At 44.7% G+C, this 23,746-nt stretch overlaps 1 protein-coding gene and 1 non-coding gene across 4 annotated transcripts in view; one reads left to right on the top strand and one right to left on the bottom strand.

Moving 5' to 3' along the window:
* GPATCH8 (G-patch domain containing 8) overlaps positions 1–20,056 on the top strand; it is a 75,926-nt gene extending 55,870 nt beyond the window's left edge. For all 3 annotated transcript variants that reach the window (XM_040989215.1, XM_040989216.1, XM_040989217.1), the window contains 2 exons: positions 9,263–9,393; positions 13,915–20,056. In XM_040989215.1, coding sequence (XP_040845149.1) covers positions 9,263–9,393; positions 13,915–17,800 — 4,017 coding nt within the window. In that variant the 3' untranslated portion in view covers positions 17,801–20,056. The remainder of the gene's footprint in view (positions 1–9,262; positions 9,394–13,914) is intronic.
* On the bottom strand, positions 13,138–13,261 carry LOC121162355. Its single transcript, XR_005884785.1, has one exon. It is a non-coding gene; the product is annotated as a small nucleolar RNA SNORA13 (small nucleolar RNA).
* Positions 20,057–23,746: the final 3,690 nt, after the last annotated feature.

Genomic DNA, 23,746 nt, shown 5'->3' with positions numbered 1-23,746 from the left:
GGTCATTTGAATCTGCATGTTTATTATGTGTGTACCTTATCTTGATTTTCTTCCTCCTTTTCTCTGTTGTAATGATTTTCCAGTCTAGGGAGATTTTATTCCTTGAGAGTACTTAGCAGTGTTTGCAGGCATTTTCAGCTGTCATAGTTAGAAGCATGGTGCTGCAGGCATCTGGTAGACACAAGACACTTTGCTGCTAGACATTCTACAGTGCTAAGGAGTGTCTCTAGAAACAAAGACTTGCTCCACTGGAATGGCAATCAGTACCACTTAAGTGGATAAACTGTCCTATCAGAATTACTGGAAAACTTCTAAATACATATGAAACTGACATTATCTACCTTTGCTTGTTACATAGACATCATAATCATTTTACTGTCCTACTCATGTTATAAACTTGTACTAAATGCTCATCTAAATAATCCAGAATATTCACTTGCAACTTTTTTAGATTCTCATCAATGTGAAAATAAATTGATTTCTTGTGGAAAACTCATGGACCGTCTGTCCACTAATATAGAATGTAGCTGTGATCTCTGGTTTGGGGAAAATGTTTTAACAGGATTAATGAAAAATGAGTTTATTTCTTCAGCTTAAGCCAAAGCTCATCTTAGGTATTAAAAACGAATAGATTCTTCTTAGTTTTTGATAGAATGCTTTTCATTTGGTTGAAATAAAGGCCGTTTCATCTTCACATTTCTGTCTTGTGCTAACGCTAGACTCTAGATTGATATAAAATATAAACAAAAGCGCAGTGCTAAATTTCTTTTAATAATTCAAATCTCTGCATGTTGACTTCCAAGGAACCCTTAATTGACCTTGTTACAACACAACTAAATAATCTATGTGCGGAACAGCTTTTCTGTTAAGGGCCCTCTGTTTGGGTAAATACACAGCTTCTGCAGCCCCTACATTATCCAAAACTATCATGCTATGGATGTATTGAATTTCAAGTCTCATCTGCAGTTGCTTTGCCAGACCAAATGATTTTACAGTCCTTATACAGCCTGCTCTAGCTGGAGGTTGGGCATATTTTTTGTTCTTTTTTACGGACATAAATTTATCATACCAGTGGACCTTCCATTTCTCCAAATTCTTGTGCTAAAGACATAAAGACACCCTGTCTTGTCTTCCAGGAAGGCACACAGGATTATTATGAATCTGAGATAATAGGTAAGTACTCTGGCCCTGTGTTAGTAATCCCTAGTTTACATACTTTCACCATTAAAATTTCTCAGAGAAATAATGTCATGTTAGTGGTAAACTACTAATGTAGGCAGGGTTCTGAGCATACCCTTACCTTTATTAAACACAATTTCTGATTCATAGTGATTTTGTGCTCCCTAGCCACTGGCATTTTTCGAAAATTTACTAAGATTTTAGGAAGTCATTAACAGAAATATTAAGACTTAGCTTAATCTTCAAAAATGAAAATGGTAATAAGACATTTTGGCTCTTTGGAGTTTAAATACATTTTTAAATCTCCAGCAGCAAACCTTGCTGTGTGTATAAATGAGTTCTGATGGGCCTCAGTGCTGGATAACCATAAGCGCTGATTATCTACCCTCCTAGCTTTGTTACAACTTGCTAAGGTTGAAACTAAAACGTTTCCATTCCTACCTTCTGGTCTTTGTAAGGCTTCGGGTATATTTTTTTTAAAGCTCATGGCAATGAAAATTGTTGTCCTTAGATTTTCAAAGTGCTTAAAATTCAATTCAGAAGAATATTCTGCCTTCCCTCCACCCGCAGCAAATTTGTAGCACCACACTTAAGAATCAGTCTCCCTCACCCTCTTCCTCTCTCTCCTGTTTTCTTGCTTGGCATCTTGTCACCACACCAGATTCTGCAAATCTTTTCCTCTTTGTGCTTCTAAGGGTCCTTCTGTTACATAAATCAGGATTAACACAGAATGTTTCAGAGATACATCTTGCCTGGTGGTCACAGTGATGTCTTTTCCCCTCTTTAATATCACTTAGTTTCCAACTTTTTTTTTTAATTGGAAGATTTTGCATAATTCAGTGTTTGGCTTTTCTTGAACAATTTAAAGTGTCTGACTATATTGGGGCCTGCATTTCAAACTAACAATGGCTGTCTGTTTCCTCACTCTGTTTCGCAGTGATTTTCACTTCATCTCTTCCTACGTGCCACCTGCCAAACACCTCTAAGTATCATAGTTTGTAGCCCAAAACTCTAGCTTTCCTACCTCTCCACACAGGGTCCTGCCGGTTCTAACACTGGAGGCATAGCACCTGAAAAGCTGCCTCCTTACTGCTACTGTCGGAACCAGCTTGCTTGTGATTTTCTGCCTGGGCTAGTGTAATCCAGCCATCGCTTTCTAGTGCTGTGATGCAGCTTCAGAAATTCCCTCAGTTTACTAAAGGATCTGTGTTTTGGAGGAAGTGCTTTTAGACTCTCTCTTCTTTTTCTAAAATAGCCTTAGTATTTCAAAAACCTTTGTACTTTTTACATTTTCTAAAAAGACTGATGTTTTATTGAATATCAAGGTCCGTTTTAGCAATGAATAAAACTAATAGTTTTCTGAACTAAAGATCAGTTTGTTTATTGGAAAGGTAGAGTGAAAGAAGCGGGAAATAGAGAGAGCTACAGATTATCTGTCTACTGGTTCACTCCCCAGATGTGACCACAGCATCCAGATCTGGACCAGGTTGAAGATGGCAGCCGGGAACTCCACCCAGGTTTCCCACTTTGATGGCAGGAGCCAAGTACTGAGCCACCATGGTGCTGCCTTTCAGATGCACCACCAAGAATTTGAATTGAAAATGCAGAATAGCTGGAACTTTGTGGGATGTGGAATTCCAGGCAGTGACGTAACACACTGTACAGAAACACCTTCTGAGCATTAAATAGATGAATTAGAACAGATGAAACTTACAGCAGTTATTCATGACTTTTCATCTAAATTGTACAAAATAGAATATAATGGCATGATTTAGTTAGCCTTGTCTAAACTGTTTATACACTGCTATTTGATAGTGTTACTTTTTCTTAGTTGATTATTTCGATCAGTAGCATTAGTAAGGAATAGAAGTTTTAGACTTTTTCTCATTACTCAAAAATGCCATATGGGCCCAGCACAGTGGCCTGGAAAAGTAGTCGAGGACGGCCCAAAGTCTTGGGATCCTGCTCCCATGTGGGAGACCCAGAAGAGGCTATGGCTCCGGTTCGGCACAGCTCCAGCCGTTGAGGCCACTTGGGGTGTGAATCATTGGACGGAAGATCTTCTTCTGTCTCTCCTCCTCTCTATATATCTGACTTTCCAGTAAAAATAAAATTAAAAAAAAAAAATGAAGCCGATTTGGATTGATATGTTTCCTGAAAATTCCTTGATGATCAAGGAATGATCCTGTTTCAGCTTCCCAAGGACTTCATTGAAGTGTGGCATGCTCACTCCCCACTGGAGGTTTTACCATTTACTGATTGTGCTCAGGGTAGTACGCATAGCATGCGATGTGCTGAAAGTAACATGGCACGAGGACAGATACACTTCAGAATTGGAACTTAGGCCTGGCGGCGTGGCCTAGTGGCTAAAGTCTTCTTGAATGAACTGGAATCCCATATGGACATGGGTTCTAATCCGGACAGCTCCACTTCCCATCCAGCTCCCTGCTTATGGCCTGGGAAAGCAGTTGAGGACAACCCAAAGCCTTGGGACCCTGCACCTGCATGGGAGACCTGGAGGAGGTTCCTGGCTCCTGCACAGCTCTGGCTCTGGATTGGCACAGCACCGGCAGTTGCAGTCACTTGGGGAGTGAATCATCGGAGGGAAGATATTCCTCTGTCTCTCCTCCTCTGTGTATATCTGCCTTTCCAATAAAAATAAATAAATCTTTTTTTAAAAAAATAAAAGGTTGCCAACAAATGAAAATCTTTTAAAAAAAAATTATAACTCTATTAAGTCCAGTTGGCCCTTTTTTTTTTTTAAATTGTTTTTATTGGTAAGGCAAATATACAGAGAGGAGGAGAGACAGAAAGGAAGATCTTCCATCCGTTCATGTCCCTGATCATATCCCAGCAACCCCACTTTGCTTCCCATCCAGCTCCCTGCCTGTGGCCTGAGAAAGCAGTAGAGGATGGTCCAAAGCCTTGAGACCCTGCTCCTGCGTGAGAGACCTGGAAGAATCTCTTGACTCCCAGCTTCGGATTCGTTCAGCTCCGGCTGTTGCTGCCACTTGGGAGTGAACCAGCAGATAGAAGATGTTTCTCCTATCTGCCTTACCAGTTAAATAAATATATCTTTTTTTTTTTAAGTGACAGAAGATAATTTTCAGTTTAAACTTTTCAATTTTTTTTTTAAGATTTGTTTATTTGAAAGGTAGATTAAGAGAAAGAAATGTCTCTTCTGCTGACTCAGCCTCAGATGGCCACAGTGGTGGGCACTGCTTCGGGCTGGAGTGAGAACCTGAAACTCCACCTGTGTCTCAGACCTCTGGGCTGAGAACTGCTGTTCAATTTGCTGTAGGTTGTAGCAGCTTTGTCAGTCATATTCCCACTAGAGTGGAAGAAATGAACACACAATAAGTAATACTGGAGAGGGTGCAGTGGAGTTAAAACCCTGCTACGCAGCTTATGAAATAATACAATGATAAAACTCCTGAAAAATGGTTTGAAACTTCTTCACAAGCTTATATATAGAGATATATGACTGGCATACGGCCAAGAAAAATGAAAGTAAATGGCTGGCCACATAAGAATTGTGCAAGAATGTTCATGACATTATTCATAATAACCAAAAAGCAGAAATAATCCACGTGTACAGCAGTTGGTACATGGATGAAATAGGCATGTCCACACGATGGAATATGCTTCACAATAAAAGGAGTGATTTACCAGTATATATAACATATGTGAACCCTAAAGATATGTTAAGTAGGGCCCGGCGCGGTGGCGCAAGTGGTTAAAGGTCCTCGCCTTGCACGCCCGGGATCCCATATGGGCGCCGGTTCTAATCCCGGCAGCCCCGCTTCCCTTCCAGCTCCCTGCCTGTGGCCTGGGAAAGCAGTCGAGGACAGCCCAAAGCTTTGGGACCCTGCACCCATGTGGGAGACCCGGAAGAGGCTCCTGGCTTCAGATCGGCATAGTGTCGGCCCGTTGCGCTCACTTGGGGAGTGAACCATCGGAGGGAAGATCTTCCTCTCTGTCTCTCCTCTCTGTATATCTGCCTTTCCAATGAAAAAATAATAATAAAAATAAATCTTTAAAAAAAAAGATATGTTAAGTAAATAAAACCTAAATCGTCATAGTAGTAATGAGGAAAATATGTGCTATATACATGTGTTCGTGTTTTGATACACATTTGTGTATATCGTGTATTTATATACATGTACATATACAAAAATACCTTAAAGTAGTCACTTTTTTTAAAACTTAAATGTTTATTGAAGCTAGACTAAACAGTAAAAGCAGTCACTTCTATACTATTAAATAATATACCCAGTTGTGTGCTCTCCTGGACTTTACCTTACCACGTATGATGTCGTGGGTGATTCATTCAGAAGCAGAAGCTGAGCCAATCTGGAGCTGGGAGCCAGGAACTTATTCCAGGTCTCCCACGTGGGTGCAGGGTCCCAAGGGTTTGGCCTGTCCTCAACTGCTTTCTCAGGCCACAAGCAAGGAGCTGTATGGGAAGTGGGGCTGCCGGGATTAGAACAGGCATCCATATAGGATCCCAGCGCATTCAAGGCAAGGACTTCAGCTGCTAGGCCACCACGCCGGGCCCAAATCTGATAGATATCCCTGATTTTCTAGTGTGGGAACTAGAATTCAGTAAGGTAAAATCACTTGACAAGTAATTATTGAAACCAAATTCAGGATATTTTTGACTAAACTGGAAACCCAATGTGTTTAAAAAAAAATCTAGGGCCCGGCGCGGTGGCGCAAGTGGTTAAGGTCCTCGCCTTGCACACCCGGGATCCCATATGGGCACCAGTTCTAATCCTGGCAGCCCCGCTTCCCTTCCAGCTCCCTGCCTGTGGCCCAGGAAAGCAGTCGAGGACGGCCCAAGGCTTTGGGACCCTGCACCCGCGTGGGAGACCTGGAAGAGGCTCCTGGCTTCGGATCAGCATAGCAACGTCCGTTGCGCTCACTTGGGGAGTGAATCATCGGCCGGAAGACCTTCCTCTCTGTCTCTCCTCTCTGTATATCCGCCTTCCCAATAAAAATAAAATAAATCTTAAAAAAAAAAATCTAGAAAGTTGTAGTCAGAGCAAAATCCTGTGGTTGTTGGGTGAGCTATGGCACTGTTAGATACCTGACACTCAATAGTGCTTCTCGGAAAGATTATCAGAGACTTCACGAAGGAAATTTAGCTGCAAAGAAAAGATTTGAAGGTTTATTATTATTATTTAGAATTTCTTCTTAAAATTTATTTTGTTTTGTGTTTGAAAAGCAGAGCTTGCGAGAGAGAAAAAGATACACAGAAATCTTCCTTCCACTGATTCACACCCCAATTCGCTGCAATAGTTGGAGCTGGGCCAGTCGCCCATCCTCTGCTGCCTTTTCCAGACCATTAGCAGGGAGCCAGCTCAAAAGTAGAGTATCTGGGAGTAAAACTGGTACTCATCTGCAATGCCGGCACCGGAGGTGGAGGTTTAACATGCTATGCCATGGTATCAGCCCCAGGAGGCTTGGATTTAGGCATCATTCTAGGTGAAGAGAAACCTTGGCCTCGTCTTGTCATTTTTATCTTAAGAATTTTTTAAGCGACCTCAGATGTTCAAATTGGGTTTGGGAGAAGTGCCTGAGTCTCATATGTAAAAGTAAGGTTAGAATTCTGGGGTTTGGCCCTGGCACAGTAGCTTAGTGGCTCAGTCCCCACTTTGCATCCACTGGAATCCCATATAGGTGCCAATTCACATTCTGGCTGCTCAGACCCTGCATCCCTGTGGGAGACCCAGACAAGATTCTTGGCTCCCTGCTTCAGATTGGCGCAACTCCAACCATTATAGCCACTTGGGAAGTCAGCTGGCAGACATAAGATCTTGCTCTGTCCTTTTCTCTGTAAATCTGCCTTTCCAATAAAAATAAATAGATTTTTAAAAGAAAAAAAAAAAGAATTCTGGGTTTCCTAGTTCTGTGTTTGAGACTCCAGATTTGATTTCCAATTTTGTGAAAGTGTATGGGAGTGCCTGCTGTACCTTGCAGAACACTGAGGCAAAGCTACCTGGCAGGTAGGGGGAAGCAAAAGTTTCCTTTTTTCTCATTGACATCTCCTTTTCTTTGTCCTTCCCTGCAACTGTATCCCCGAGGTAGCTGTTTGGAGCAGAGTGTCTTGGGCTGGTGTGGATGTGGTCCTGTTCCTTCCACTTCAAGGATGTACCGAGTGGCAGTTCTATCGGATTCTGGCTAGAGACTCCCGACTTGGAAAATAGGATTGCTCTGTTGGACAGTGTCCTGTACTTTGAGAAATGCTTCATGAAAAATGTTGAAATATTTGTAAGAGGAGAGGAAATTGTATGTGGGGGACTTTTTCCCGGCTTAACAGGTGGCTAGGAAGAAGATGGAAGAAAGACACATTCTGTTGAAATCTTGGCTAGGAAACTTTTGAAGTGTTTGGATATGAGGAAAGCTAGGTATGTAGCAATAGGCCTGATAGGCTCCACTATGGGTCCCTGTGCTCAGAAAGAAGCTGCTACAATTCATATTTACTCTAAATTGTTGATCATTCCTCTTGAGGCAGTTTTATAAAAATGTTTATTTTTTGGCCTGCCAATCTCAGTAGATAGCAGTAACTTTTCCAGAGTTCTGTTGCTTTTTGCTTGGAATGTACATTGGCAGGTCCCTTTCTCTAGGTAGGATTACTGTGTCGGTCTGTGTGTATGTACGTGTGTGTGTTGTACAGGTGCTTCCCTTCGCCCAGACGTTTTAGAGCTCATGGCTTTGTCCTAATTGTTCAGTATATAACAGTTTGCAGATTCACTGAGAGAGCTTAAGTAGTAATGCTTGCTTTATTTTTTTTTTCTCTTCCACTATTGTTTTATTTTTTTACTTTTTTTTTTCCTTTGTGATGTGACATTTTCAGCTGATCTGTTGAAAGCAAATCCTTCTAATTTGGGAGCCCAGATCACAAGAGTGAGTTTTCTACTAGTGTCTTTAGCTGTATATCTTTGTATGTGTGTGTGTGTCCTCCTGCCCTTCCCCACTCCCAGTTCGAACAGATTCAAAGCACATTTCATAAATATTAGGTAAGAGAATTCCTTCTCTCTGTCAAACACCAGGTCCTTCCACAAAGCAATGTCCACTTTATATTGGGTCAGATTCCTTCCCTGGTGCTATTGTGAAAACATAGGTTAATACATGTTTTGTTTTGTTTGTTTGTTTGTTTATCCAGTGTGTTGAAGTAATTGTATTTCTCTCATCACAGATAAGATACCTCTGGACTCTGTGGCTAATGTGTCTCCTGCCATTTTTCTTTTTGAGTAGTTGGTTTTTTGTTTTGTTTTGTTTTGGTTTGGTTTTTTTAAGGAAAATTTTACGGTCATTTCTGAGAATTAAAGACCCATTCTGTTACCTGGATTTTAAATTTAAAAATCTTTAGTTTGTTTCTCTTCTCCCCCCATATCTCCAGGATGTTCCTCTCAACACTGTTAAAGAATGGAAACCTAAACATATTCCTCTGTCATTTTAGCAGCCTGAGCAGAGGAAAGTGCTCAGGTTGGTGAGTTCTGAACACGCTAGCATTGGGGGACCTCGGCTGGGTTCACGTAATAGTTATAGGAAACTTCTGTTCATACTGAAAAGAACACCTTTTTATGGTGAAATGAGAATATGTTCTCTGCTGATCTGACTCAAATGAACTCCCCATGTAAGCTGTACATTGCTTTTTAAGATGTTATACCTGGGTAATTTTCCATATTAGCCTAACCCCTTTCTGTTCAATTTGGCCTGTGTTATTACAATGTATCACATGGTCTGTTTGTCTAGTTTGCATCCTGGAAGTGCAGGTGATTAAAAAGTCCCTTCTTTCTTCCCAGTGTTCTCAAATCTGCTTGTTGCTTCTGAAATCATTTTATTTTGCCTAATAAAGGAGATGATATGCTGTCCTAATTAGAACTGCAGATATTCCTAAGTATTACACTCAAAGTAATCAGCTGTCGTGTTTTCAGTTACTGTAAGAAAGTGTAACTCATCTTTCCGCTAGCACAATAATCATTGGTAAATGGTAAATATTCTGAAAGGTTTACTTCCAGATACCCAAGTTATCCTAAATTACCTACCCTCTCTTCCTTTCCTTCTGTTACCCTAGAGATTAAAAGATCTCAAACAGAGAGAGTTTGCTCGAAATGTTTCCTCAAGATCCCGCAAGGATGAGAAGAAACAGGAAAAAGCCCTGCGGAGACTGCACGAATTGGCAGAGCAAAGAAAACAAGCAGAATGGTGAGGATGTTTTTTCTCAGAGGTTTCTATAAATCCGTAGAATCCTTCAGTTACAAAAGTTAAAGATTTTTGCATTTTTTCTTTTTTTTGAGATTTATGTATTTCATTTGAAAGGCAGATTTTACAGAGAGAGGAGAAATAGAGAGAGGGGAGAAATAGAGATATAGTTTGCTTCCCAAATAGCCAGAAATGAGCTGATCCAAAGCCAGGAGTCAGGTGTTTCTTCCAGGTCTTCCCACATGAGTACAAGGTCCCAAGGCTTTGGGCCGTCCTCTACTGCTTTCTCAGGACACAAGCAGGGAAATGGAGCAGTGCCCATGTAGGATTCTAGCGTGTTAAAGGCAAGGATTTAGCCACGAAGCCGTCACACCTGGTCCACCAAGTTGTATCTTAGCTCTCAGTTCCTCAGCTTTGTTATCTATCAGATGAGGATAATTAGTATTATAGTTGTGAGAAGTGAGTCAGTTGCTATATCAGAAGCACTTAAAAAGTGTGCCTAGAATGTGGAAGTTGGCTAAGTGCTTCAGTAAGTGAATGATGCTGCTGTTAACTAGAGTCACCATTGTCCAACATTCATGTTATGTAGCAAAACACATTCTCTTTGATAACATAAATGTACTGGAGCACAGGTTCAAGTATTATAACTGCCTTTTCACTACTTGAAAATCTATAGCATTCTGTTACTTTCTTGCTGATGTGTTTAATTTTTTAAAGGCTGCATTACAGTTTTCACTCAATTTTTGGGCTAGTATTTAGCTTTAAGTAGAATTTGCCCTCACCTTGGGCTGAAATTCTAAGCAATTATTAGTCGGCAGACCCAATCCTAAGGCATTGACAGCTGCTATACAATGTATGTCTTAATCAGAGAGACTTAGATCCTTTTGTTGTTGTTGGCTGTCAGGACCAAAGGGAGGAACTGGTTATAGTAGTAGGAAGAGAAACTATGCTTGTGGCTTTTAAAAAAAACCAGGGGGCGGGGGGAGGCAGGGGAAGGGCATGGGACAACCGGAAGAGGCTCTGGGCTCTGGCTCCTGGCTTTTTATCAGCTCAGCTCAGCTCCAGCCATTGAGGCTATTCGGGGAATGGCCAGCGGATGGAGGTTTTTTCTCTGTGTAGATATGCCTTTCTAATATTAATAAATTTTTTCACAAGTTTATAGTTACGTCGGTGTCAGAGTTCAAGTTCTAATATATGCTAGTTTATTTTGCCTCTCCTTTTTTTACTTACGTGTATTTTGGAGGAAGAAGGAAGAGAGGAAAAACCACATACAGTTGTTTTTGAAAAAAAAAACTGATACATGATCTTTGAGTTTATTTAAATTACATCTATTGGATCTGATTCCTTTCTTGACAACTCTTCCTATCGTCAATTCATTCCTCCTGGAGCTACTGCAAGGCTGTCTTTTCATACAAGGGCAAGGGCCCAGCACAATGCCTCAATGGCTAAATCCTCACATTGCAAATGTCAGGATCCCATATGGGCCCCAGTTCGCATCGAGGCTGCTCCACTTCCCAACCAGCTCCTGCTTGTGGCCTAGGAAAGCAGTAGAGGACAGGCTAATGCCTTGGGACCTTACACCCTTGTGGGAGACCCAGAAGAGCTCCTGGCTCCTACGTTTGGATGAATTCAGCTCTAGCCGTTGCTGCCATTTGGGGAGTGAACCATCAGATGGAACATCTTTCTCTCTGTCTTTACTTCTTTCGGGAAATCTGATTTGCCTTTCTAATAAAAATAAATGCATCTTTAAAAAACAAAAAAACTGGACCCAGCGGCGTGGCCTAGTGGTTGAAGTCCTCGCCTTGAGCGTGCTGGGATCCCATATGGACACCAGTTCTAATCCCAGCAGCTCCACTTCCCATCCAGCTCCCTGCTTGTGGCTTGGGAAAGCAGTGGAGGATGGCCCAAAGCTTTGGGACCCTGAACCCACATGGGAGACCTGGAAAAGGCTCCTGGTTCCTGGCTTTGGATCAGTGCAGCACCGACCGTTGCGGTCACTTGGGGAGTGAATCATCAGTTGGAAGATCTTCCTCTCTCTCTCCTCCTCTCTGTGTATCTGACTTTGTAATAAGAATAAATAAATCTTTAAAAAAAAAAAAACTGCTTATACCAGACTGCTTTCTAGTTCAGGACCCAATTTAGTACATGCTTTTCTTCAGAAGGGACTCTTGCTCTCAAATGTATATATGAACAGTTAAAATGACCAGATGCTCTCAGGAGAATGAGAGTTAGAGAGAGGGACAGGATGTTTGATCTGCTGATTGACTCCCCAGATGGCTGTAGTTGTTTGGGTCAAGTTAGGTTGACATTAGGAGTTTTATCTATGCCTCCCACATGAGTATAGAGACCCAAGCACTTGGGCCATCTTCCGCTGCTTTCCCAGGTACATTAGCAGGGAGCTAGATCAGGAGAGTAGCAGTCTGGACTCAAACCAGTGCCCATGTGGGATGCCAATATGGCACGCAGCAGTTTAACCCATTGCACCATGATGCTGGTCCCAGATTGTTTTTTTCTACCTTCTTTCTTTCTTTCCTTCTTTCTTTCCTTCCTTCCTTTCTCCCTTATTTCCTTTTTTAAGGCATTGTGAACTAAGTAGAATAACACAATTTTTAAAGACTTATTTATGGGTTTTTTTAAAGACTTATTTATATTTATTGGAAAGTCATATACAGAGAGGAGGAGAGAGTAAGGAATATCTTCTGTCTGCTGGTTCACTTCCCAAGTGACTGCAATGGCTGGAGCTGAGCCAATTCAGAGCCAGGAGCATTTTCAGGTCTCCCCCACAGGTGCAGGGTCTCAAGGATATAGGCCGTCCTCTGCTGCTTTCCCAGGCCACAGGCTGGGAGCTGGATGGAAAGTGAGTAGTCAGGATTAGAATCGGTGTCCATATGGGAATCCTGGCACATGCAAGGCGAGGACTCTAGCCACTAGGCTACCATTGCCGGGCCCTTATGACTTATTTTTTTATATACTTGAAAATCAGAGTTACAAAGAAAGTAGTTTTGCTCACTTCCCAAGTGAAGGGCTGAGCCAGGTCAAATCCAAGAGCTTTGCGCAAGTCTTCCACGTTGGTGGCAACAGCTCAAGTACTTGGGCCATCTCTGCTGCATTTTCCGGGTTAGTAACATCACAAGTGAAACAGCCAGGACGTGGGATGTCAGTGTTGTAGTGGGTGGCTTTACTCTCCACACTGCAACACTAGCCCCAGTGATTTTTACTATCTAAAACAAATTGACCATCCATAGGTTCCCAGAGTAGCATGTATAAGTTTTGACATTTAATTCGGAAATACCACTTTTGTTTGCTTGAAGATTTTTTTTTTAGTTGGAAAGGTAAATTTACTGAGTGAAGGAATTACAGAAGGATCTTCTACCCACTGGTTCACTCCCAAGATGACCACAAATGGCCAAAGCTGAGCTGATGCAAAGCCAAGGGCCAGTAGTTTCTTCTGGGTCTTTGGGTGGATGCAGAGACCCAATGCTTGACCCATTCTCTCTGCTTTCCCAGACCACAGGCAGGGAGCTGGATGGAAAGCAGAGCAACCAGGACAGGAACCAACATCTTATGGGTTGCCTATACTTACAGACAAAGAATTGGCCAGTTGAGCTATTATGCTGACCTTAAAACAACACATTTTTTATTGTTTTATTTAAAACAACACATTTTTTCAAAAAGGAATTTTGAGAGAACAAGGAAAAATGGGGAGTTTTTTCTTCCTTATTTATATATTTATTTATTTATTTTAAAACCTGTTGCTTGTGCAGGTTCCACACTGGAGACACCGAGTCTTGAGACTGCACAGCAGCCAATGTCTGCCTTCCTTGACACCACAGTTACCAGTTGGTGAAGCCAAACTGGCAACATGAATGCAACGATTTTTTTTTCTTTAGCAGAATAAAATGTAAATTTGTAAATTTTTATTTTGTAAATTTTGATAACACACTGCTAGATAGGACGATAGAATAAGAAATGAGATTGGGGATGGGGAGCAGTGGGTTAAGCCACTGCTTGGCATACCTGCATCCTTTATTGGAGGTCTGGTTGTGAATCCTAACTACTCCCCAACCAGCTTCCTGCTAGTGGGCAGGCATCTGGGGCTGGCAGCAGGTACTCACTAAAGTACTTGTAAGTATTCGGAAGACCCAGATGGAGCTCCAGGCCCCCGGCTTTGGCCTGGCCCAACCCTGGCATTTGGGTAGTGAACCAGTGGATGGAAGATCCTTTTGTCTTTCTGTTTCTACCTGTCCCTGACTTTTAAATAAAAGAATTGAGATTGGAAGCAGTTCCGGTGGACTCCCCAGGTGGTAATGATGGGATAAGAATGAACTGTGAGATAGCTTGTGAGGAAACAGCAATGGCTGGCTAGCTCTGGGAACTCAGGTGTCAGAGTGAGAAAGGTCTGTCCATTAGCACAGGACTAGAGCATGACTATCTTCACAAATGATAGAAGCTAAAAGATAAATGTAAGATGCATGAAATGTACTCCTAAAAAACTTTTTTTCATTTTTCTAAATCATTATGTAGTGCACCTGGCAGTGGTCCCATGTTCAGACCCACCACAGTGGCTGTAGATGAAGAAGGAGGAGATGATGATAAAGATGAATCAGCTGCAAACAGTGGCACAAGTGCCACTGCGTCTTGTGGCCCAGGATCCGAATCCTCCACAGATAAAGGAGGCCCTTTTACTGCTGTACAAACCAGTAACACCACTGGACTGGCGCAGGCTTCTGGGTTAGCCTCACAAGGCATCAGCTTTGGTATTAAGAACAATCTGGGGACCCCATTACAAAAAATAGGAGTGTCGTTTTCTTTTGCCAAGAAAGCTCCCGTCAAACTAGAATCAATAGCATCTGTTTTCAAAGACCATGCAGAGGAGGGAGCCTCTGAAGAAGGAGCCAAACCAGATGAAAAGGGATCTGACCAAGGGCTGCAAAAGATGGGCGACTCTGAGAGCGCCAGCAATCCTGACGGCAAGAGAGAGGATGAAGAGCCTCAGGATGGAGGCTCCCTGGCCTCCACACTATCCAAGTTGAAAAAGATGAAGCGAGAAGAGGGAGCAGGGGCTCCTGAGCCAGAGTATTACCACTATATCCCCCCAGCACACTGCAAAGTGAAGCCCAATTTTCCCTTCCTGCTCTTTATGAGAGCCAGTGAGCAAATGGAAGGCGATGGTAGTTCACACCTGAAGAACACCCTGGAGAGCAAAAAAAGCAGTTCTCCCAAACCCAAAGGCTGCGTCAAGGCTGCAGCAGGCCAAGGAGTGGAAAAGGTGGTTAGCGAAGTCTCTGAGCAACAGAAGGAAAGTGGTACGGCTGTCCCCTTGGAGTCTGGAGGCAAAGCAGAGACAAAGGTAGCTTCAGGAGGCGATGGGAGTGAGCAGAGCGGGCAGAACCAGGGTGAAAAGACTTCAGAAAACCAACTGTGTGAGTCTAACCCTTCCAAAGAAACCTCTCAGACTGCCCATGCAGTGAAAGAAAGTCAGGAGGGACCCAAGCATCCCACTGGTCCTTTCTTCCCTGTTTTAAGCAAAGATGAAAGCACTGCCCTCCAGTGGCCATCGGAACTGTTAATTTTCACCAAGGCAGAGCCATCCATCTCCTACAGCTGTAATCCTTTGTACTTTGACTTTAAGCTTTCACGGAACAAAGATACCAAGGCTAAAGGGACAGAAAAACCAAAAGATGTTGGAGGCTCCTCTAAAGACCATCTCCAAGACCTTGATCCTAGTGAGTCAAATAAAAGCAAGGAAGAGGTGGAGAATGTGGTCCATTCCTCAGGAAGCAAAATGGAGACACCTGTGACAGGATCTGCCTGTAGCAGCCTGAGCAAGCAGGAGCCCGGGGGCAGCCATGGCTCAGAGCCAGAAGACACAGGGAGAGGCCCTCCTAACAAGAAAGAACGGTCTGGAAAGTCGCACCAACACAAAAAGAAAAAGAAGCACAAAAAATCCAGCAAACACAAACGGAAACACAAGACTGACACAGAGGAGAAAAACTCCAAGGCAGAGTCTGGGGAAAAGTCTAAGAAACGCAAGAAGCGAAAACGAAAGAAGAATAAGTCTTCAGCCACAGCAGATTCCGAGCGAGGCCCTAAGCCAGAACCCCCTGGCAGCGGCAGCCCTGCCCCACCCAGAAGGCGGCGTCGTGCTTTGGATGACTCCCAGCGGCGATCCCTTCCGGCTGAAGAAGGAAGCACTGGCAAGAAGGATGAAGGTGGAGGTGGTAGCAGTTCCCAAGAACACGGGAGGAAACACAAGGGTGAGCCTCCAGCTGCCTCCTGCCAGCGAAGAGCTGGCACCCAACGGAACAGCCGGTCTAGCCATCGGAGCCGGCCAAGCAGTGGAGATGAGGAGAGTGATGGTGCCTCATCACACCGGCTGCATCAGAAGTCTCCATCCCAGTACAGTGAGGAGGACGAGGAAGAGGAGGATTCGGGCAGCGAGCATTCCCGGAGCCGCTCCCGATCTGGCCGGCACCACTCGTCACACCGATCCTCTCGGCGTTCTTACTCCAGTAGCTCGGCTGCCTCTTCTGACCAGAGCTGCTATAGCAGGCAGCACAGTTACTCGGATGACAGCTACAGTGACTACAGCGATCGGTCACGAAGGCACTCCAAGCGTTCCCATGACTCGGAGGATTCAGACTATGCCTGCTCCAAGCATCGGTCCAAACGACACAAGTATTCATCCTCCGATGATGACTACAGCCTCAGCTGCAGCCAGTCCCGAAGCCGCTCTCGGAGTCATACCAGGGAGCGATCGAGGTCCCGGGGCCGCAGCTGCAGCAGCAGTTGTAGTCGTAGTCGGAGCAAGCGAAGAAGCCGCAGCACTACAGCTCATAGCTGGCAGCGGAGCCGGAGCTACAGCCGGGATCGTAGCCGGAGCACCAGGAGCCCTTCCCAGAGATCTGGCTCCAGAAAGGGATCGTGGGGTCATGAGAGCCCCGAGGAGAGGCGTTCTGGGCGGCGGGACTTCATTCGCTCCAAGATCTACCGTTCCCAGTCCCCCCACTATTTCCGCTCAGGCCGAGGAGAAGGTGCTGGGAAGAAAGATGATGGCAGAGGAGACGACAGTAAAGGGACAGGACCCCCCTCTCCAAACAGCATCCTTGACCCAGGAAGGGGATCAGAAAGCGACTGTAGCCCTGAAGACAAAAACTCAGTCACTGCCAGACTGCTCCTAGAGAAGATCCAGTCAAGGAGGGTAGAGAGGAAGCCCAGTGTGAGTGAGGAGGTGCTGGCCACCTCTAACAAAGCTGGGCTTAAACTCAAGGACCCCCCACAAGGTTATTTTGGACCCAAACTACCCCCATCTCTTGGCAGTAAGCCTGTCCTTCCACTGATAGGGAAGCTCCCAGCCAACCGAAAGCCCAACAATAAGAAATGTGAAGAGTCTGGCTTGGAAAGGGGGGAAGAACAAGAACAGTCAGAGACAGAAGAGGGGCCCCCAGGGAATAGTGATGCCGCATTTGGGCATGAGTTCCCAGCAGAGGAAATAGCTGCTCCCTTATCAGACCAACCCCTAGAAGAGCCAAAGTCCCAAGACGCTGCTGCTGCTCACCCTGTGGCTCTACTCGGTACCCCCCCACCCTCTGACTGCTATACTGGGAACACAACCATTTCCCATAACTACCTCCCTGACCCCAGCGATGGGGACACTCTTGAGTCCCTGGAGAGCAGTAGTCAGCCAGGCCCTGTGGAATCGAGCTTGCTGCCTCTGGCACCAGACCTTGACCACTTACCTGGTTATGCCCTTCCCAGTGGGGAGCCTAGTATTGAGTCCACAGATGGAGCTGAGGACGCGTCCCTGGCCCCCCTGGAGAGTCAACCCATCACCTTCACTCCTGAGGAGATGGAGAAGTACAGCAAGCTCCAGCAGGCTGCTCAGCAGCACATCCAGCAACAGCTTCTGGCCAAGCAAGTAAAGGCCTTTCCAGCCTCAGCAGCCCTGGCCCCAGCCGCCCCGGCCCTACAGCCTATCCACATTCAGCAGCCAGCCACCGCCTCCGCCACGTCCATCACAACTGTGCAGCACGCCATCCTACAGCACCACGCTGCAGCAGCTGCTGCGGCCATTGGCATCCACCCCCACCCCCACCCCCAGCCACTTGCCCAAGTGCATCATATTCCCCAGCCCCATCTGACCCCCATTTCCTTGTCCCACCTTACTCACTCAATCATCCCTGGTCACCCTGCCACCTTTCTGGCTAGCCATCCCATCCACATCATTCCTGCCTCAGCCATCCATCCTGGGCCCTTCACCTTCCATCCTGTACCACATGCTGCCCTCTACCCTACTCTCCTTGCCCCACGACCTGCTGCAGCGGCTGCCACTGCCCTCCACCTTCACCCATTGCTTCACCCCATCTTCTCAGGGCAGGACCTGCAACACCCCCCAAGCCATGGCACGTGAGTTGGAGGGTGGAAGCCTTGATAGGGTTAGGGAAAGTGATTGATAAATCAGCCTTTGGGGGTGTTGAGCCATTAATACCAGCAAGTAGAGGCTGGAACAGGCAGTGTCTGAGAGCCAAAGAATCGAGTTTTTGGCTTGCAGGGATGGGTTTAGATTTGAGGTTTGCTTTGGGTTTACTATCAGGGATTTTTTTTTCCCTTTCTTTCTATATGTCCTTTGTTCTCCTGTGTTTCTGAGCAAGGGAGCACAAGTGAGTGCTCCTCACCCCTCCACAGCATCCCCAGACTGTCAAATTTAGATAGTCCTCTCCTCCATCTACTTTTTATTCTCTTCTCTTCCCTCCTATAAATTTTTAAAAACATCTTCCCTCCTTTTTTGTCTGGTGGTTGTCACCAAAGCACTTGCGTGGGTCCATCTGGTCTCACTTTTTCAGAGCCACAAGGAAGACCACGCTGCTCCCCTGGCAGAAAGAGCAGCACCACTTTGGGCAACGTCGTTGTCGCAGGTGAGATGAAAAGGACATCCGTCCTGGATCCAGATGCAACTTGGGCTGCAGTCCACTCCCCATCTCCCAGGAGAGAGCCGAGCGATGGGCCCTGCTGTCCTCCTGTCCCTCAGCCCACAAGAGGTTTCTGCATATCCCAGAAAAAAGAGCCTATCATGAATAGAAGCTATGCGGAACACAGTCACCCGCCTGCGTCCTCCAGGGGGGCGCACGTGTCTGAAGGGTGTATTTTCTTCTGTTGTGTTGATGTTTCCTTCTTAATTTATAGGATTTTTTTTAATGTAAAAATTGCACTGAACTCTATAAACGTAAATGCTGCTTTTTGTAGCTCATACAAAAAAAAGGTTCCATATTTGTAGTATACTGCAATAATATTTTTTACATTCAGCTCTTTAAGTGATCCTTGTTCTGGTGGCTTTGTGTAAATATGTTTGCCCTAGTTGAATTAAGAAACTTTAAAGGTTATAAAGTGAAAACAAAAATAAAGTATTTGTTTTCTGCTAGATGCAAAAATGACTAAGCATGTATATTTTATCAAGCTCATGTATTTTTGAAGTTACAAACTATAAAAATATTAAAAGGTTTTTTGGCTGGGGCAAAATATTAAGAATCGTTTGCGGTAAATGGTGCCCTCAGTTCTAAGATTTCGAACTAACAGTCGGCTGAGGGTGTCAGAAGGTGCTTGGGTGAGACGGTCTCTCTCATGCTTCATAGTACAGACAGGTGGATTCCACTGGAGAGGGGAGGAAAGCAGATGGCGTGACTCTGGTAGCAGTGAGGTTCTGGGTTTATCCAGGAGGACTCCTGGGGCTGCACAGGGCGGCCTTGCCCAAGCAGTGCATTTGCCTTCCTAGGACTTGGCCCTTCTGATGACTTTTTAAAATGTGCCTTTTGGGTTGGCCAGAAACCAGTAGGAATAGCCCGGAGGACAGTGGAACATTCTTGTTGGGAGGCGAGCACACGGTAGACTTCAGATTCTTTCACTTCATGGTTCCATTCCCTCTGCCCAGCTCAGTGTGAGCAGCATAAGCTTCTTCCTCCTTTTTTTTTTCTTCCCCTTTTCTCCCCTAACACTGACCAGAAAAACTATCATCTAAGCCTCTGTTCTTGCCTCTCAGCCAAGCTCAGCCCTAAGGAGTGCTAACCAAGTTGCTTGTCTGGAAGTTCCCATATCATTTGCTATACTTCCCTCTTTGGCATTTCCCTGGCTGCTCTTGGGGCTACATACGCTAGGTGGGGTGGTCAACTGACAGGACAAACAAAACTTGCTACGCCACAGGTCTGCGTGCCTGCCTTCTCAGATACCCAAAAGAGAAAGGTTTTGAATTTATGAGAAGCAAGCACTGAGCGAACAAGGCTCTTGACTGAGCCACCTCTCTGTTGAGTATTCCTCATCTGATTTCAGAAGCAGCATTTTTCACATAAGTAGCACTGGGGAAATAAAATCATCTGTTTGGAGTGAAGGGACTCATTTTTCTTTCATCCCATGTAAATATTTAAATGAAACAGTATTAACATTTTCATGCTGCTTCCCCTTAGCTTATAGATGGAGCCATACTCCTGCCACCTCTCCTTCCTGGAGGCAGTTTTCTTTAACTTGAAGAATAGTGATTTAAAAAAACAAAGTAACCTATCCTTACTTACAAGCATAATAGATTGTATTTAACTTTATCACCTATGATAGAGATATATATATGCTGTAAAATGAGGGAAAGGAACTTTCTAATAAACCAATGATTTGTGGAAACTTAGCAGAGTCTGTCATGATTGTTACCCATCCACTCAAGTTTGGGAAGGGTTGTGGAGTTGTGGGTTACAAGTAACTTTTTTTTTTTTTTTTTTGGAGGGGCTGGGGGAAGTAGAGACAGGGAGTTCATATTTGCTGCTTTACTCCCCAGGATGGGCCAGGGCAAAAGTCAGGAGCTAGGGACTCAATCCAATTTTCCCACATGGGGGGCAGGAACCAATTACTGGAGGTACCGTGGTTGCCTCCCCGGGTCCTCATTAGCAGGAAGCCAGGGTCGGGGCCAGATTTAAGAACTGACCCTATAGTTTGATGTGGAACACAGGCACCTTTAATCACTATACTGAATGCCCATTCCACAAATAACATATTTGAAGACTCATTATGGAATTATAACTTTGAAAGTTCAGACTGCCCAAGAAGAGGAAAAAGATTGTAGCTGTTGGCAAGAAGTAACAGTAGCTAGGTTTTTGTCATTTTTACATGTCTTGGAGTCTTTATCACAAGATTTTTCTTCCATGTCCTCGTTTTGTTCCCCCATCTTAATATATAGTAGAAGACATGGAATGTGGGTGCTCACTACATGAGTTTGGAAATCCTGGCTTCACTTTTTGGGATTTTGGATTTGTTTAAGAGCAGTGAAATTACAAAAGCCACCACCTTCCACCCTCCGAGTGGAGTTGTATGTGACCAGGCTTGGACTACTATCTTCCAGGTCTCTTAATGTCACTGTGGGGCTGAGCACCCATACTTCATCAGAAATATATCCTGGGGCCTCGCACAATAGCCTAGTGGCTAAGTCCTCTCCTTGTATCCACCAAGATCCCAAATGGGCGCCGGTTCATTTCCCGGCTGTTCTACTTCCCATCCAGTTCCCTGCTTGTGATCTGGAAAAGCAGTGGAGGATGGCCCAAAACCTTGGGACCCTGCACCCATGTAGGAGACCCAGAAATTGTTCCTGGCTCCTGGCTTCTAATCGGCTCAGCTCCAGCTGTTGCAACCATTTGGGGAATGAACCAGCAGACGGAAAATCTTTCCTTTTCTCTATAGATTGGCCTTTGCAGTAAGATAAACTATATATATTTATATATCCCCTAATTGGAGTTTTTTTTTAAGATTTATTTATTTTTATTACAAAGTAAGATATACAGAGAGGAGGAGAGACAGAAAGATCTTTCGTCCGATGATTCACTCCCCAAGTGAGCGCAGCTGCCGGTGCTGTGCCAATCCGGAGCCAGGAACCAGGAACCTCCTCCAGGTCTCCCACACGGGTGCAGGGTCCCAAAGCATTGGGCTGTCCTCTACTGCCTTCCCAGGCCACAAGCAGGGAGCTGGATGGGAAGTGGAGCTGCTGGGATTAGAACCGGTGCCCATATGGGATTCCCGGCACGTTCAAGGTGAGAACTTTAGCCACTAGGCCATGCCACCGGGCCCGGAGATATATATATTTTTTTAATCCTACCCTTCCATTTCAATCAAAAGATACAGGGACAAGTTAGCATGGGAACCTGCTGTGCCGTGGCAAGTCTGTCCCCTCCTGTCGAAGAACAGTGTTCCCTGCTCTGATGCAGCTATGTTCATGCCTCACCTACAGGGAGGCTGTTGAGCCTGAACACAGCAGTGAGTGCTCAGATCCACCATTGTTTTTAAAATAGTAAGTCTTACCAGAAAGAAAGGGTTCTAGGGAAATGAAAAATGATTTTCTGAGAGTTGGGAAGAGAACAGGCAGAGTGTCTTTGCACGGTGCATGCCAGGTGCAGGTGGGTACAGCTGCCTTGGTTTTTTTGTTTGTTTTTAAGATTTATTTATTTTTATTGTAAATTCAGATATACAGAGATTCACTCCTCAAGCAACCGCAACAGCCGGCACTGCCCGGATCCAAAGCCAGGAGCCCAGATCCTCCTCTGGGTCTCCCATGCGGATGCAGGGTCCCAAGTCCTTGGAGCGTCCCCAACTGCTTTCTCAGGCCACAAGCAGCTGGATGGGAAGTGGGGCTGCCGGGATTAGAACTGGCGCCCATATGGGATCTCGGCAAGTGCAAGGCAAGGACTTTAGGCACTAGGGCACAGCACCGGGCCCAGCTCCCTTGTTTTGAGCCTTGAAAACCTCATCCGCTCTCCCTTGAGGACCACCTTGGGGCTTGACAGCCACATTCATGCTTATTGGCTAGAGACTTACTAACTTGTGTCTGAATGATGCCAGCTGTTTCCTGGCTGGCATCTCTAACCAGGTTTTAGTTCCTGGTCTCACATTACTGAATTTCCAGGATCCATGCAATCCATTTTGCATTCGCTGCCTCCCAGTGAAATCATGACCTCCTAGAGACCCCCGGCTTCTGTTTCCTTTTTCTTTCACCCATTGCCGTATCTTAGAGAGCATAAACCTTTGAATTACACACTCAAGAAAAATATACAAACTAAATATTTGCTGAGGGGTGTACCTCTGGATGGAGCAAGGAAGTGTTCAGTTACTTTCAATTTTGTAACCTCTGTATCACTAGCTCGATGCCTAGCACATAGTAGAAGCATTTACAGAACTGAATTCACTGAAGGAATCCAGGATTCTAGCTGATGGCTGAGAGTGTTAGGAACTCTCATCAACACTCTGCGAAGTGTGATCACCGCAGCTTGAAGTCCAAGAACTGATGTCAAACTCCTCCCCCACCCCAACTCTAATTCTGAGCCTCCCTTCACCGAGTTCCCCAGTGTCGGTTACCAATAAGCCAGGACATGAAGTTTCTGATTATCTTTAACGCTTCCCTGTAATCTTTGCCTGCTCTTATTCTTGCCTTCAAATCCTCAGGTGCACCTCATCAACTTGAACTCAGGGATGGCAGTCACTGTCCACACACAGCCAGTGCAGTCTTCCCAATTGGAGCACAGTTGGTCCTTGATTCCCTTATTCTCTGACTTCAGAAATCTTTGATTCTCCTTCAGATCCTTCCAGATGAAAGTCACGTACAGCCAATGGTTTGACCCAAGCTTTCATTTCCACCATTACATCCTAGTCTCTCTTTAAGCATTCTGCACTGAGCTATCTGCTTTTCTTCCTTATATATAATTTACCTCTGTGGGGTTTTTGTTGGTCTTCATTGAAGTTATTCCCTATACCTAAGACCACTTCTTTGTCTGACAAGACAGAACTTCAGCATGGGTTCACATGTAACTTATGTTTGAATCATGGTTTTGTAATTTCCTGGAACTCTTGCACCACATTTTTTGTGATTATAGAATAGACATAATAGTATGTCCTTCATAAGATTTTTAGGTGAATTAATATAAATTATTTTCATAGACCTTATTTGTAAGGCGTGCATCACCATCCCATCCCTTTGCTGTGTTTATCTGTGTTCATGTCGACAAAGTTTGCTAAGCATCCTTGATGGTCATCTTGTATCTCGCCAACTGAGTCTTATAGCAAGTACTATCTTATGACCTACACCAAATGGACCAGTAGCACAGTAGCCACTTGGTTAAGGACTAGGCTAAGCACTTTAAGCAAAAGTATTACATCTTTGCCGGGAACTTAGCACTTTGAATCCATCAGTGAAGAAGCTTAAGGGATAGGATTTTTAACTGGGCACTGAGGTGGTGATGTATGAGAAGGAAAGAGCTTAGGGGACTCCAGTACAGCACAGGCTGATCAAGCAGAAAAAGACACTAGTTGAGGCTGATAAGGAAGCAGTGTGGCTGTATTC

The sequence above is a fragment of the Ochotona curzoniae genome, unplaced genomic scaffold (genome assembly GCF_017591425.1).
Source record: "Ochotona curzoniae isolate NIBS_2020 unplaced genomic scaffold, NIBS_Ocur_1.0 contig_520, whole genome shotgun sequence".
Taxonomy (NCBI): Eukaryota; Metazoa; Chordata; class Mammalia; order Lagomorpha; family Ochotonidae; genus Ochotona; species Ochotona curzoniae.
This window is presented reverse-complemented; position numbering and strand designations above follow the sequence as displayed.